General features: G+C 40.3%; 1 protein-coding gene across 1 annotated transcript; it reads right to left on the reverse strand.

Annotated features, from left to right (window-relative positions):
• Positions 1 to 6,533: 6,533 nt before the first annotated feature.
• On the reverse strand, positions 6,534 to 11,685 carry LOC308107217 (diablo IAP-binding mitochondrial protein-like). Its single transcript, XM_080459423.1, has 6 exons — positions 11,568 to 11,685; positions 11,102 to 11,231; positions 10,896 to 11,018; positions 8,657 to 8,767; positions 8,426 to 8,522; positions 6,534 to 8,096 (listed from the first exon to the last, which is right to left on the reverse strand). Exons 1-6 carry the CDS (start codon positions 11,609 to 11,611, stop codon positions 7,888 to 7,890), a joined length of 714 nt encoding a protein of 237 aa, XP_080315549.1. The 5' UTR covers positions 11,612 to 11,685; the 3' UTR covers positions 6,534 to 7,887.
• Between the last annotated feature and the right edge of the window lie 6,117 nt (positions 11,686 to 17,802).

Consider the following 17,802-nt stretch of genomic DNA (forward strand, 5'->3'; position numbering starts at 1 on the left):
GAACATAGAAAATTGAGTCCTGCTCATAGACCTCAATATGACTTCCAGTTATTTGCTGCTTCTTCTCCTGCTAGTGTCAGTAGCTTCTGCAGCTCCACCTGGAGCATGTAGTCATCAGTGGCGCCGCCAGCCGGAATCCTGTACACACTGTGCATACATTTTTATTGAAGGTGTGGAAAAGAAAATATATTTGAAAGGGGTGTTTGTTTTTATCTCTGCCTGGTGCGCTGTCACCATAACGTTCTGTTTTCATCTGGGTTTCTGTAGGCCCCCCCACCCCCACCCCCCTCCCCCGGGGCGCTCCCAAAGAACGGTCTTCTTTGCGCACATGATGGCTTTGCCATCCACACCACAAAGCCGAGCCGGCGTTTTAGAATTTCCCTGGTTTTAAAAAAAACAACAACACATTTTCGGGCTCCTAAAACGGCGTCCTGTGTGGACGACCGGCCAAAGACAGTGCGTTTATGTAAAACGGCGTTCTCGTGTGGACGGCCCCTCAAAATGACTTGAAAGTCAAATGACAACAAAATAACACAAAATTACAAGTAACAGATGCAAAATTATTATTAATAAGGCCAATATAAAGACACGCAAACTAGAAAAATGGCATAACTAAGCAGAAAAGATTACCAAATAGATACACAAAGGACCACGAACATCTACAACTGCAAAGTAACAAGAGAATGCCAGTAACAAGGGGTCAAACATAATCATGAAAAACAAGCACAAAGAGACATAAACTGTTTAGAAATAGATACAAGTGTCTGCAAATAGACGCATTAGGGCAAGAAAAAGGGACAAACAACGACCAAAACCCCAAACGGACAAGAAGAAACTACATGATGTCACCAGCAAAAGGCTGAAAACGATAAGAAAAATAACCAAAGCAGCTACAAAGAGAGAAAAAAAGTGACCAGAAACAAAAAATGCAAACAGCCACAGGCAGACTCACGATGATCACAGAGAGAGAAACAACTGCAGAGAGGCTCAAAGAAAGAAAGAAAGAAAGAAAGAAAGAAAGAAAGCACAAAGAGATTTAAACTGACCGGAATGAGACACAGACATGCTCAAAATGAAAAGAAAGAAGCTCAGAAAGCAACTGCAGAATTAAATATGAGATGTACAACATGATGACGCAAATATACTGTAAAGCAAAGTCCAAATGCCCAGAAAGTGACACAAACAACCAGGACACAACAAAAACAACAAACAAGAGAGACACACATCAAGAGAGAAGCAAAATGACCGAAAAGAGACATAAACAATTACAGAGACGTAAGAGATGAAAAATGACCAGACAGAGACACAAACATTCACAGACATGGAAAAATAAAGCTGAAAGATACACAAGCAACTCTAAAGAAACACAAAAGGATCACAAAGAGTCACAAACAACCACAAAATGACAAGAATCCAATATGAAAACAAAACGTTGAAAAACAGGTATGAAATAAACGTAAGACTTTCATCCCTCTGAAGCTTTACTTGTCCAGGAGTGGTGATTCTCACTAGAACGAGGGGGAGTTTCTAAGGCATTGTGCAATTATTACCACAACAGCTTTGATTTTGAAAATAATGTTAATTTGGAGATTTATTTGTGCATATTCATTACTCAGATTTCATCATTCAAATAATTTGCACATTCAGGCGAACACAAAATACAACAACAACTAAATTTCTCTCACTATAGGAAAAGAAAACTTTGCAAGCTTTCCCAAAATAAAAGTCACAAATGTAAAATCAAAGTGCTTAACTAATGCGTGGAACGAGGTATAAAGACATGTAATCAGTAAAAACTCAGACATATTACCAGGACTAACTCAGTGACCAGCTTTACAAACAGCGTTACCTTTACCTGTTTGACTTTCTATGGTGGGGAAAGGTCCTCGCAGCTCCTTTGGAGTCTGTCTCACCGTCTTGTCTCCTCATTTAATGGTAGATTGACTCTGGGATGATGAGATCTGAGCACTGGAGGGGTTGCACCATCTGCTGCTGTATGTTTGGGCCCTTCGCCTCGCTGCAGGATGGATGTGTGACTCCTTGGATGATGTTTAAGGTTTGAAACATCTGCTGCCAAAAACGGCTGTACTGATACTGCGAGGAGGAGAAGTGTCCTCTGGGGCCTTGTCACAGGGGCAAGTCATGGCAGTTGTTGTAACAGTAGAGGGATTCTCCATCATTTTCATTTCAGACTGATGAGATAACACAAATGAAATAGATGATGAAGTAGATTTACACTCACTACAAGTAGCCCATTCATAAAAACCCAGCTCCATGCTTTGGAGGGGACTGGAGTTGTTGCATATGAGGCCAAATTATTCACATTGCAGCTGGTCAATGTGAGCAGCAGCCCCGAGGCCCCAAATCCTCAGTAGGCAGACCACCTTAAACTAGAAAGATAAGTTGAGCATTTCTTCTATGATAAAAACTTATTTGAAGTAGTAATGAGAAAGTGATATAATGAGGACCAGGACTCAGAGTGAATCACTTCCTGTTCCACTCACAGGACATGGAACCTGTAAAAATGTGCACCATACAAAAAAGTCAGAGAAATAGATGGAAACGCAGCAAAATTATGACGATTTGGTTTTGGCCTGAGCGAAAAAGACATTTTAAAAGATGTCACTTTTCTAAAGGAAATGATTAAATTGAAGAAAGAACTGTAATTGAATTGGGGGAATTCCTTTCCTCTAATGGCACACTTGGGAAAACAGACATTACAAGTGTATAAAAGCCATTTATTGTGCAAACAACTGTTTACATCTCCAGCTTGATTATCATCTTTACCACAACGACTGAACAGATAAAGGTTCAGTGTGCTGCTTTCTGAGATGTTGCCCTTTATCTTTATTTGTTTGGTGTGTCCTGTGGGGGCTGTGGGGATCACGCGGCACGTTGCTGGTTACGCTGCAGCCTCCGGAGCCACCGAGCCCTGCAACTATTTATAGTTGAAGTTTTCATATGGAGGTTTGAAAGTGTAAGCTGATATTAACTCTGCTTTCACTAACCACATTAGTACAGGCTCCTGGAGTCCAGATGGAGACTCAATCGCTTCCTTCATATTCAGCACAAATGAAATCATATGTGGAAATACATTCATTTTGAGGCACTGGTGGCTTTGAGATTATGGAAGCAAGCTTGTGACTGGAGGTTTGCTCGTTTGAATCCTGTTGAATCCCATGAACAGGGCCCTTAACTTCCTGCTTCCTCCTCACTGGTCTGTAACCAGTCATTGGAAGGGCACTTTCTGTGCTCCTGGTGCCGGTTTCAAATCCCAAATTAATGTGAGGGTTGTGTCAGGAAGTCAATCCTGCACCCGGATTACCAGATCCGCCATGGCAACCCCCTGAAAGGAAGCAGCTAAAGACAGAAAAAAAAAAGAAAAGCAGAACTATTCACCCAAGTAAAGAAAAGTGGCAGATCAGATTTTTGGACTCATGCAAGAATATTCATCCATCCGTCTTCGATTCTACTTCATCCAAGTTCAAACAGGGCGGCAGGGTGCATCCAGGAAACAACACCAATCTTCCGCAGGGCAACACAAACTGACAACGTCTGTCACACAGAATGGCAAAATGTCACAAGATTGACCTTGAACCCCTGCTTGTGAGTTATGGGAGAGAGGAACCATGCATGCACACAAAAACATGCAAACTCCACACAGAAAAGCCCGGCCTCGCTGACACGCCGGCCTCAGTGTTTAAAGAATTACTCAGTCATGGGAAAGTTCAATGCGACATTGTTGAGGCACATATTCTGTAGACAATGTGTAACCAGTGTGAGAAAGCTTTTCGAAAACTGCAGGGAAAACAGGGAAGTAAATGTGAAAGTTAATAAAAACCCCAGGAGATCCGCCGGTGAAGGACAAAGCAATAACATGCAGGCAAAGAGCTGAGAAGGTATGGCTCGACACAGGCGCACCGTGGCGACTGTCCTGAAACAAAGTGGTAATGAAACACTCCTGCATTGTTCTCTTCAGCGAGGTAATTACAGCTTTTACACATCCAGGAATCTGCCATTGTGAGCGGTGTAGTGCTGTTATCGTGCACTGAAGCTGGAAATGATAAACCTGCTCCCTCAGCAGTTTCAGGCGGACATCATATTTATTCACTGTAGATAAGCAAAAATGCTTGTTTCAATGTGGCTCCGTCATGTTGAGCCACCAGCTTCATTCCGTGGGGACATCTTCGCCATTGTAGGACAACTCGTCCACAAAACTGCAAACCTTCAGGGGACAACTCGTCCATGGATGAGATTTCAGAATTTTTGGGAGAAAATAAATCCTGTACAATGTATTTTTAAAATATTGTTATATTATACATTATACATTTGATATAATTTTCATATATCTAGTATATGTTCGTATATATTTAGCATGTAGTAGGCTTTGTTTCTCTTTGTTTACCATTATCTTAATGGTAAACAAATGAAACAAGTGCGTGTAAATAAATGTTTAGGAATTACATTTGATGAAATGCTCAGTTGGAAGGCGCATATAAATATCTTGAAGTCAAAATTTGCAAAAATTTTTAGCATAATGTGTAAAATCAAATCAGTATTAGATCAAAATTCACCAATTCTTCAAATCAATAATGCTGAAAAGAAATTTCATGAGAAAATTAGTCGTGGACAATGATTAAATAAATATCTTTTGTTTTTGTGTCAAATGTTCTCTGAAATCCAATCCTTCAAATCTATAATGCTGAAAAAAATAGTTCAGAACCACATGGACGAGTGGTCCAGAGTTGCAGTTTTGTGGACGAGTGGTCCAGGATTGTTGTCCAGGGTTGCAGTTTTGTGGACGAGTTGTCCGCCGACCCATCTTTGCTGCTCTGAGTCGGTGAACTCTGCAGGGAGCCTTCGTCCCCTGCAGAATGTAACTCTAGCCCGCTCCCTCTCTCTCCTGCACTGGAGCTGCAGCTCAGCTTCAGTGTGATTAAAGCATGACCCATGATGTGTCACCACACCATACCCCCTGCCTTTATACCCTCTGGTGGTTTATTTATATCCTCAAAGAGCCATAAATCCCCAGGTGAAAGTGCTGCCCTTTTCACCAATCAATCTTGCCTCCGGGGCCACTTTGCATTGCAATGGTAAAGTTGGCGCAGCAAGGAGGCTCTTGTCTTTATGAGACAATAATTCACAGCTTGTTTTCTACCACTAAATGTTTAACATGTTAATGATATCAACTATTTGGGTGAAAATGCTTCCAGTGAGGCGTGTTTTCGCACCACTGGTGTGGAAACACAACATTGTGTAAGAACCAAACCCTCTTAGTAGGATTTAATCGTTTATGTGCCTTTATGGGCCATGACCTTTGTTATTGTGGTTACCTCATCAAGGTTGTATGCAGCAAAATGCTTCTCAGTCAGTGTTGTTACATTTTTCTTTACACAGTGAAAGCTGCTCTGGCACCACTTCCCCTGTGACCAGAGAGTGCACATCGACACAGGCCGTCTGAGACGTTTGGTTTTACAGACTGTGAAAACAGCCTTTGTTAAACACAACATTCCTCACTAGTCACATTGGTGAGCCAGTCCCTGCACACCTCTAATCCTCCCCCAACCCCCCAGCCCCCAGCCCCCACCCACTAGCCACACTCATGTTGCCATCCCCTGCCAAGACTTGACCATCCAGAGCAGGGAGAGGTGGCCTCAGTGCTGCTCCACATACTACTGCAGGTCTCCACTAGAATGAGATCACGTTGAAATGACCCACAGACCTGTGCGTGCACTAAAGGGTATAGAAGAGTTGTGAGATTGCATACCATGAACACAAATTTCACCGATATTGAATGTGCTAACAAGACATGCAAGTGAGAGCATGAGGTGACAGAAATGGCTTTACAGTGTTTGGTGGGTCCAAATTCATGCTATAGTCTCAGTTCATTGGCCTCAGTGACAAAATGCCACATGCAAATGCAGGCGTTTGCATTGGGGTTCTCAAACAATGCAGGGACTGCCATTTAAACACAAATGTCACCACAAAGTCAATAAATGTGTATCAGAACTGATCACATGAAAATACAAAAGGACTCATATTTGTCATAGGTGAGGAACATAGAAGAAGCTGAAGCTACAAAGGCCATCGATGCAGTTTAAGTGGATAAAAAGTGACTTTAGAGCGCCATCTGCTGGATTTAAACCTCAAAACAAAGGAGAGTGTGACTGCAGTGAGTTAAAGTGATTAAAAAATTCTAAATGTTTGCTTTTTGAGGGTTTTTAAATGAAATAACTCCAATAATCATCTGCAGGTCCTACCCCAGGCCCATTTCATTTCTGTAAAGAAACTTATCCAATTAGAATTAAATCATTCTCTTAAAAACACCACAATTCATCCCTTTTTTGATGCTGGCAAGAAGCGGACTGGTTTGTTTTCTGTTCTGTATCTGTGTGGAATGATGTGATGCTGCAGATGATGTGATGACAGGAAGTGTGAGCTGAAATGGCCTGAAAGCTCCGTGAGAGAGAGTCAGGACATGGGTGGTTTGCTGTGAAGCTACAGCTGCTGAGTGATAAAGAAAAACACAAGCATGACACAAAGAGACACTGTTTTTAAAGAGGATTTTCTCAAGGGGAAAAAACATGGGAGCGAATCAAAAAGAAATGTAATAAATCTTCACATCAAAAGCCCAGAAATGTCTGACAAAATGATGTCGTGCAGTTGACTGTTTATAGAGTAGCTTCTGGTCCTTTCTGCAGAATATTTCATGTAATGAGATAGTTTGATCGTACAGTTGGCACTGATACATCTACTGCTTTAGCTTCACACTCGCACTTCTAAAATCTGACATTGTATATCAATAAGTTTATCTTATATCTCTAGGTATATCTTAAATAGAATAAAACCTGTGGGCCTGAAAATGTGAAACATTCATGTTTCCTTAGTGACACAAGATTGTTCATTGTTCAAATGATGGTTTCCCCTGAGCCTCGTTCAATCCAGGGATATGCTGCAGGATTAAACAATGTTTTGACAGTGATCATGAGCAGTAAGAAGAAAAGACATTCTAACATTCTCCAGGGTCCTCCCAGTCAATACACATGCATTTGAGGTCAACTGGTGAGTCCAAATTTCCCCAAAAAAATGGTGTATGTGTGTGTGTGTGTGCCCTGCCAGACTGGAGACCGGTCCACAGTATCGTCTGCACGGTTCGGCTCAGAGCCTCATGACTGAACTGGATGGAGGTGGAGAAGATGGATGGATGAACCCGGAGACCTTTAAGGACTCACAGTAGTGACGCCTCTGAATAGCGAATGAACCAGGTGGTTTATCTGACCTCCATAGTGATATCATCCTCTCTCAACTCAGAACCCATTCTTTAATCTTACATTAAACACAGGGAGCAGTTCATAGAGAGCTAACTCAACCGCAAGGATTTCATCACTAATAGATAAAAGCTCAATTTAATAAAAAAAAAATTGCACTTGATATTAGTTTCAGATTCTTCTTCCCATAAGACGGGTACCACATGCGTCCAATTGTCTGTTTTCTCATTGAAGCTACCACCACGACTCCAACAAGCAAATGCACAAAACAAACCATTTGGTAGTTTTATTTTTTTACTGCATTTTGTTTTCATTAATATTTAATTGGACAGAAGGCAACATAAGAACGTAGGTGTGGGTCGTGTTACAAAAGTGACAGTGGAGACAATCTAATCTGCAGGTCACAAACGCATAAATACTTCTGCAACACAAGTTGTGAATGTTGAATATGTTCATTTGACTCTGATCACTTTTCGGTTTATGTGCAGATGTAAACACATAAATCTGAACACAATCTACAAAGAGGAAGTCAAATCGGAGACAATCACATTCCAGAGTCAAACCAAGCAGAGGACAATGTCAACATGATGGAAAGTTATTGTTTTTGGACACTTCTAGATCAATCTTCTCTCAGATAAGCTTCCGGTATGTCTTCTTCCTCGCTGCTGCCCTCCATGGAGGCAGCATACTGTGTGATCCGTTCAACCTCCATCACTTTCGTTTCAGCTAACTTCTTGTCTGCATCCAGGGAGAGTTTCTGCACCTCCTCCACCTGCGTCTGAGCCACCTGAATGTTTGTCCTCGCTGTGATGGACGCATGCTCCGCTCCTGGTGAACGCACAGAGACAAACGGCAGGTTCAAAGGCTGCCACAACACCACCTCCAGTTCAGACACCAGGCCTGCTCATTAAGCAGGCACTCTTGTCCGTCATCTTCATTTTGTTTCACACAAAGCTCCGCAGAGTGGCGGTAAATGATCTGCGCAGCGTCTAAAGTGTCAAACTGACAGTTTGCTGAATAGGTATGGACACAAAGAAAACGTGAAGAAGATGAGTCACATCTAAACACTTTCATTCATCCTTATAGGAGTGGTGAGAAAGCGGTGACACCGCGGCCACATAAGTCAGGCCCACACTCTGACATCGCCTCTCACACACCTGATGTGTACGCCGCCTCAGCTGCAATTTCACACAGCTTCAGTGCCGTCACCCAGGTGGACTCGAAGCGCTTGCATTCACCCTGTCTGTCATTAACCTGCCAGAGGGAGAGAGTTAGAAACCCAGAGTCTGAGAAAGGCAGATCTACAGCTGGCCGAATCGTCACACTCACGACAACTCTGCTGCCATATTTGTCCAGAATGAACCACTCACACACTCACACACACTGACCTCCGTCCGCTGGCTGATGATCACCTGCCAGATTGTATCCTCCTCTGCAGGAGTCAGTTTTCCCAGTGAGGTCAGGTACTGTCTTTGTAGGGCGACGAGTGTGTGCACTGCCTGTTTGGGGAAAGAAAGACATTTATAGTTAACAGAATATATACATCAGGGGTGTCCAAACTATGGCCCCCAGGCAAAATGCAGCCCGCCATTCCTTTTTAATTGGCCCACAACAAATTTCAATAATATATTGGAATATGGCTCAAACCTACTTGGCTTGGCAGCACTGTTTTAGGCAGCGAGCCGTCCAGCTGTCATTTGGATGGTCAAAAGACGGACGAAAAAGTAGTGCACAGCTCAAAGCGTCTAAAATATGTGTACAGTCAAACCTCGGACGAGGGGACCCAATATGAGCGAACAAGGTTTTAACTATGAACCCATTAATGAGCAGACAGCCTCCCGCAGCATGATGCTGCTGTCAAGTTTCACTTCAGTCAAACATAAGGCCCGTGGACCAAATCCGGCTGCTAAAAGCTCCAATAGGCCCAGAAACCACCAAGCAAGGTGGTTGAATAGGATTTATAGGAGGTTTCTTTTTTTTTTTTTTTTTTTTTTAAGTTTCACTGTATTTTGCACCAGAATGTTTCCTTAAAATTGTGGTGACTTTCAGCACTAACATCTTTCAAGTGAAGCTTTATTATAGCAATATTTTACCAGTCCTACTCACTCAAGATTAAACTGGACATATGTGCTTCCTGCAGTCACATTTTATTTAATATTTATTTTGTATACATCTTTGCATATATTATATACATTTTGGTAATAGTTATTGGTTCAGTTGTGCGATTTTAAATAAGTATGCTTCTTTCTAACATATTTGATGTTTGGTTCCTTCAATATCGACTGGTCCCACAATTTACATGTCACAATGTAGTATTTAGTCGTCTACAATGCAATTATATAATGCACCATTTAAGGTCTATTGTTTCCATTTATTATTTCTCTTATTTTATGATTGTATAGTAATAGCCCCCCCCAAAAAATACTAATTTGACTAACTTGCGCCCCCGTCGCATTATTATGACATCACTAAGTGAAAGTGCGGTCCGACTGTCACACTAACGTGATTGCCTTTCACTAACTACTTTAGGAAGCCTCCTAACACCTTTCCTTAACCCCGTGACGTCATCCACGGGGTTAAGGTAAAGTCGATAGCTAAGGAGTTAGGAGGGACAATTCGGACGTCCCCTTTGTCTAGCGTACGTCTCATCAGGTACGCAGCCATACAGTTTTAGACCGCTCTGAAAGATTTATCTGGCCACTCAGCTCCTGGGTGTCTAGTGGTAATTCTCTCTGCCTGCCAATGCCCACCCACTGCGGTGGGAAATTTTGAGCTCAGTTGCAAAAGGTTGGAAAAAACAAGGAAGTGAAATTGTTTGCATTTTTTGGACTATAGGAAATGTTATGAGCACGTCAAACTCTGCACGGACGATTGGGGACCACAAGACCACGTCAAGGCTGTAGAATAAAACGAAGACTTCTCTTTTACTTATTTATTTTCAGAAGAACTCCATACCAATCCATGTTTTTTTTTTATCATGTTGGATCTCGGTATAAATAATATCTACCCCTCTTCTCGCCTTCTACCAGTGAAAATCATTTACATGAAAACATGTCCAGCATTACTGGTGGAGACATTTTCATGACCACCACTGACGGATGGGCAACTTATCTTAAATACCATTAAAAGCATGACTGAAACTGCTCAATATCAACGTATTGCTTATCAAAAATCAGTAATTACTTGGTCTTCATAATCTACCGTTTCAGTTGTGGTTCACTCAAGTTCTTGTATTTCTTGGTCTGATCATGATAAACTGCATAGTCATCTTACAACAGAAAATATGGTTTTAAGTATTGGCATTGCATGCATCATCAGAATCAGATCAATCTTTATAGAGCGTAGACACTAGTTTTTATGTATAATTTCTCAAGGACAGTCAAAGAGCAATATGTGGCCGAAGCATTGTATAATGTCTCTGTCTTATTTGAAATGTTGCTTCTGGGATTGAATGTGAAATGTTTGTTTTAAATGTTTTCTTGACATGTTTGAAATGACGACAAATCTGAGTCGACATTTCAAAGTCTACCCCCTTGTTGTAAGTTTGTCTCTTAATTTCCTGGGGCGCCAAGGGCTGTGCTTATGTTACATCTGACCCTACAGCTAAGGATGAGGACCAGTACTTACTTTAGAGTACTCTGTGACGGCGTCTATGACAGCCAAAGTGGTCTGGGAGAGAAAAGTACTCGAGCTGTCTGTTACCAGAGAGGCTGCTCGTCTGATCAGGGAGTCATGGGAGAGATTTTCAGCCTGCAACAGAAACACAGAGGAAGGCCTCAGTCACCTGAATACCCCTGACAGTTCAACTGAAAGCTCCACACACACTGACTCACCTGTCTGAAAGGTACTGCACACAGAGCTGCACCACCCACGGCAACAGACGAGACACCTGAACGGAGAATGTTTGTCCATATTCCGGGTTTGAGAGGTTTTCTGGTACTGAGTAGGACACGATTAGAACTCCTGAACGAAAGAAGACGATTTAAATATAATACATTTACGTGTGAAGACAACGAGTGCAGATATCATATAAATAAAATTCTGCACATTCATATATACGTACATAAAAATACGTATTCGATCATTCCTACATTATTCAGTACAGAAATAGCTATCAATATATTGAGTTAAATGGGCGAGCTCATCACTTCCGGTTGTCGGTAATGACGACGTTATCAGACAAACCATGTTTCTCTTCTGAAACTAAAACATTTCATTTCATAGAGATAGTCGGCTTGACAAAATAAGTATCCCCGTGAAGAAATCTAACAAGCAGTGAACTTGAAATTATTAGTTTACCTTAAGAAACTGAGGAAGGCTGCCCCCCTCCAGAGCGCGGCCATGTTGGTCCGCCACTATAAAATGTTCGTGTCATTGACCAGATTAAGTTCCTCCTTATGTTGTCTCTTCACGGTGTATTACTACCCTCTGCTGGTTATCTTTTATGTTGCTCCTGCCATTAGTCCACCATATCCACCGATGGGGTGGTGAAACTTACGGAAACCCTAAAAGGACCAGATTAAATAAAGTCAAAACTACCTGGATGGGTCCGTGTGGTCTGGTTACCCCGGTCCCGGGTCTGTCCAAGGTACGTTTTTGTTAGTTTGAGTTGTTGGCCAAATCCACAGTTACAAAAAATACCAGCAGGTGACACTGTGGAGTTCTGTTTGTCCTTTGAAGGCCTGATTTAATGAATGTCAGTGTGTGTAAAAACTTAATATAAACCAACAGACGTGCATATGAACATCACTTTAAGATAGAAATAGCAGCAAAATGTATCATTTTGTCATACTAGTGTATTTTTATACTTGCAAAAACTTAAATAATTTTGTATGATACATCATTTATGTTCATATTAGCCTTTCATTTTGTGGTTGACCAGCACAACCCATCTTAGCCTTATTGATATAATACTGAGAGCAAACAAAAAAATAACCTGGCATATGTATATAAACTGCCTTCACCTTCGTCTCTGTTTGATCTGCAGGTTGTTTCCATTCTGCCTGTTTGGATATAGTGTAATGTTCAACAAATAATCAAATGTAATGTTAGTTCATTAATGTTTCAACAATAGTCTGATATTTAAAGATTTTGACATTTTTATAGTGATTATGAATTTCAATTTAAGACCCAAGTTTGAACATAATTGAAGAGATTATTTATTTTCAGACAATACATAAAAAAAATCTAGTTTTGAACAAATAATTACTCCCCGGTAAATTATTTAAATTTCAATATGAAGTCTCTTCTTAATTATTTCTGGTTTGGACTCGGCAGGTTTAGTCTTGAGTGTACATCTCAGAAACAGTCTAAAATATCAATATATTTTTCTTTTTTAAAGATACAGTGACTCAGCCAGTGTTTTCTTCTTGCTGCTGAAGCCTGGTGGGATGTAAAGTCTGAATGGAGGAACGTGTTCACAGTGTCTTCACTGTCTTCACTGTCTTCAGTGTTGAAGGTTGAATCACAGAATTTACTGTGGAAACTGTCAAGACTTGTGGCTCCACGTGCCTCAGTAAAAATGTGTCATTTAACATATTTATCACACCCAATGCAAAAAAAATAATCACAGGGCTAAGTTTAACATTACTTAAATGTTCTATTCCCACAGGATGAAAGGAGCCATTGGAATTTAACTTATTAATCCACTGACATGAGACATTTAATAGAACAGTTTTTGAGACACAGTCAATTCTGGAGGAGACCATTTTTAGTCTTTGGTCACATAGGGTCTCTGATTTTTCATTTCTAACAACCAAACTGGTAATACTGGTTCCCATGATTGTATGTTCAAAAAAAGTTCTGGTGTTAAGAACCAGATGGACTCAAGTAAGAATTAATAGTAGGAAATATTTTCCAATTCACTCTTTGGGAGAAATGATGAGAACAGAAGCTGCATGTTCTCAAATACTAACAAACAAACACGTTCCTGTTCAATCACTTTATTCAAAACATGATTAGTGTTTGAAGTCCAGGTCCAGGTCCAGGTCCAGGTCCAGGTCCAGGTCCAGGTCCAGGTCCAGGTCCAGGTCCAGGTCCAGGTCCAGGTCCAGGTCCAGGTAGGCTGAAGCCCGAAACCAACAAATCTCAGATCATCAAGAGACAAATTGTGAGCATGTTGGGGATTGCTTTACATTAATTGTGGTAACTCATGAGATACATTTTTAACTTTTACATGATAGTTTTGTTGGAGTTTGAGAGCTTTGCAGTACTTAAAATAATTACTTAGAATTTATATAATGTGATTTGCAATAGGTACCAATTGTCACTAAATACACAGGCTATTACTGTAGAATCTACATTTTTGTGCTTTGCACACTTGGTGTGATGAACATAAAGAGTTCAGTGATGCAGAGACTCAAATCTCAGTTTATGGCACAGAAAACAAGGTTTTTTGAGATGTTTGACACGTTTAGCTGTAAGATCCACAGGAATTAATGTCATTGGTTTCTTATTCAGGCATAAACATTGTAAGTCTCTACACACAGTGAGGAATTGTATAAAAAAAATAGCTGAAATACTTTTCAAAGCATGAGAGGAAACAAGTGTTTGTATATTTACTATAAAAAAATTATAAATTTTTTCCAGTAAGTTTATAAAGTTTTATGTTAAATGCTCGGGCGCATTTAGTCCACTGGAGGGGACGTTTCTGTAAATGTGTGAAAATAAAATATTTTGTGTGTGTGTGTGCGCGCGCGCGCCCGTGCGTGCGTGTGTGTGTGTGTGTGTGTTTCTGATTGTTTATGTCCTGAGAAGAATAAAAACTGCTTGCTTTTAAGATTCTAACTTTCTTATTTTATTTAACTAAACGTATTTCTTTATTCTGTCTGATGTCTTTTGTGTATCGCTCTTTGCCCCAGCTGCGTTTTGTTAGTTTGATTTGTTGGAAAAATCCAAACAATCAGAACCAAACAAACGGGTCGTTTTTATCGTTTTATAATTTTTTGTCAGAAACGAAAACACGATAATTCAACTCGTTTTTTCGTTTTAGGAGAAAAATCGAAAGAAAGGACATTCAACTCAATTTCCTATTTTCTTTTGTCATTGATGAAGTACATTAACGCTTGTCATTGATGGGCGGGGCTTCAGCGCCCCTTTTGTTTCTGTTTGGTTCATGTTTGCCTGAACTTTTCACAGTAAAACTCCACGTTAATGCAACATACCTCGATGTATAGGTATTTTTAATGAATTAATTAATAGGTATTATTAATTCTGTCACATCTCTTCTAATTCACCATTTGAAAGGAGACATTTGGCTGAAAAGCTGCAGGTCAGGTTCAACTTTCTCCAATATAGTTATTTGTAAATTCACACAAACAGAAAAGTGTTCACAATTTTGCAAATGTGTCCAGGTTTGTTAAGGTTTATAAATGGTTAGATATGATCATATTTATTAATGACATAATAAAATGAAATGAAGAAAATCCAAGAGCTTAAAAAGCAGTTTATTTTGCACTTCCTTTTTGAGGTTTCTTTCAAAGAATTCTAAAATGCTTAGAAAGATGAATTCATGTGTTGTTTGAAAATATACCTGATACACTATTTGTATTTCCTAAACTCAGACTGTCATTTCCAGTAAACCAGCTTCAAAACACAATCATTTTCTCAAAGGGACTAATGAAGCTTCTGCTTGTATTTGTTTACAAGTATGTTAATAAAAGAGTCTTACTAAGTGCTCTCTGTTCACGAGCTGTTAAAAACAACCATAATGTTTCTTCATTGGGCTGTTCTCAATCTGATAAATGCCAGATTGTTATAATGTGGTTTATAAACATTTAAATGAAGTTAACATTGGCTGAAATGGAATAATAATGAAGAGCCAACCTAAGAAATGTATCACCAGCCGCCACTGCTTCCAGGATACTTGTGCTTCATAGAACTGAACATGATCATTGAAGCCACGACGTAACTGATGCCACTGATGTCATTTTGCCATTTAAGAGAGAGTAGTTTGGCGCTGACCATGTGCAATTATGGAGGCGACCACATACAAGTACTGTATGTCAGCGCCCGTAACACCGCCATCTTGATACCGCATTGATGGGGTTTCAATTCTGGAGAAGTATGGTCACACTGCGGATCATGTACTACCGCCACCCACCGACAGTGGCTCTGTGATGGCGCTTCGGAACAAAACGGTGGCAATCACCAGAAATGGCTATATTAGTCGGCCATCTTGGATTTCCCCACTGGAATGCACAGACTCAGGGTACGTCCGAAAAGTCCCTCCTTGCTCCTTATCTCTCGACTTTACCTTAACCCCGTGGATGACGTCACGGGGTTAAGGAAAGGTGTTAGGAGGCTTCCTAAAGTAGATAGTGAAAGGGCATCACGTTAGTGTGGCAGCCGGACCGCACTTTCACTTAGTGACGTCATAATAATCCAATGGCGGCGCAAGTCATTGACGTCTGCCGTGGTGGGGAAAGAACTACAAGTTTCCAAAAATGGACTACAAAAAGCACATTTGAGTTTTAGATGATTTAAAGTTGTTCAAGGCAGATTATTACCTTGGTAACTTACATGATCTGTTCCCTTTTCCCGACATCGTGAGTTTCCCTGAACACTCGGATGAGTGGGTCCATTGAAATATTGTCACCGCAAGGAATTGTGGGGCAGCATGAGCTCGCCTCCTTTACTAAAGGATGCATCAGTGGTTCCTAAGCTAAAGGAGACTCTAAAGGAAACAACAAGCCTCCTTTCCTTTGCTTATTGAGAATTGGGACAGTCCTTATCATGGCCGCCACACAAAACACTTCCGGAGTGAAGGAAAAGTCGATAGATAAGGAGAGAGGAGAGACTTTTCTGACAAAATAAATGCAAAAAGCTAATTACTTTTTAGTAAAGTAAAGTAATTTGGTAAAGTAATTTAAGTATTTTTTTAAGCTGTAATTAATTATTAATGTTCTGTAACTTACTGAACACTGTTAAAGTTACTGTGTCTCCATCTCAATTGTTTGGTGGCTAACATGGCCAGATTAGATTTCTTAAGGGACGTGGATAATTTAAACCTTTCACCAGCTATACCCCTCAGTTTGTCAACTTGTTATTAATTTGCTGAGGCCCCAGAAAACATCTATTATGGCCTGAGCCTCCCAGAACTAACAGTCATTTCATTTATCCAGCTGCCTGCACAACAATGGAGGACCCATTCCTTGCTGTCTTGAGGGACAAAGTGATATCAGAAGAGAACCTTGAGAAAATGTTGCTTGACAAGGTAAAAAACTCAACTCTCAATCTAATCTCGACAAGTTGGCCCTTATCTAATTAAATGCCCATCTTTATACACTTTCTATTTCATTGACTTTATTCATGCAGAAAAACAAAATGTCATTACATTTGGATAAAAATTGTCATTCTCTGCACATTCTACATTTTTCCAAGGAATTAAAATAGTGGATTATGTTTGGGCCACATATAACAATTGCTACAGCTTTTGCAGGTGTTATTCTATTGATGACGAATAACGCATTCATGACTGAAGCGCCACTATATATTATTTTAATATTGTGTAATATTTCAGTTACTTCAGATTTTGTGTTTACTGTGACAGGTTGACCAAGACGTTGCCAGGATGATGGATGAGGAAACCCTGTCCAAGTCCATCCCTCATTTTGGAGACCATGTGTTTGGGTCGGGGTCAGGTTTAGAAAACTGACCCCGACCCCTGAATCCACGGGAGTCAGGGGGCGGGCTGTCCATCCCTCCGGTACCCCGAAAACCCATGCCGAAAGTTTTCATTGTTCCGATGTCGTAAGACATCCCCTCTTTTTTGATTTGTATGTATTTATACAATACATTTTTGGGGGGGAAAAGAAATAAACCAAAATAACATTTGAAAAAAAAGTATACCTGTTTTCAGGTTCTAAAACAAGAATTGTTTGTATTTATACAATATAAAGAAATAAACTGAAAGAAATATACCTGATTTCAGGTTAAAAACAATACACAAAAAATAATATACGAATGTTTGGCTTCAAATGAAAATAAATAAACGTGAGAAATAGACTGAATTGAAATATATACCTGACTTCAGGTTAAAAACAATAAACAAAAAATATTATACCGATTTCCGGCTTCAAATAAAAATCAATAAACGTGCCTATGTGCAACGTTTGGACCTTCTATGGTCTTCTTCAGGCACAAATCCCACGTTAAAATGTCAAAAAAAGAAAGCTGGCTGTGGTTCTCTATGGTGTGGTTTCCCCTCCCGTCAAAGCTGAAGTGTGAGAGACTGGAAAAATGCAAGAAACCTGCTCAAGAGCCATGAGACTGGCCAGGATCACAACACACACATGGTAACATGGAAAGATTTGGAGGTCCGTCTTGCAAAGGGGCTAACAATTAATAAACAAGAGATGGCACTCGCTGAGGCAGAGAGAAACAGGTAGTGTGATGTTGGATTGTAAATTAGTTGCGATTATCCAGTCTTTAGCCGAGAGAAACATGGCTTTAAGGACAGAAACTTTAAACAAGACAGACAATGGAAACTTTTTGAAAGAGGTTGAACTTATGGCAAAGTTGGACCCTGTAATGA

The sequence above is a fragment of the Lipophrys pholis genome, assembly GCF_963383615.2.
Source record: "Lipophrys pholis genome assembly, chromosome: 3".
NCBI classification, from domain to species: Eukaryota; Metazoa; Chordata; class Actinopteri; order Blenniiformes; family Blenniidae; genus Lipophrys; species Lipophrys pholis.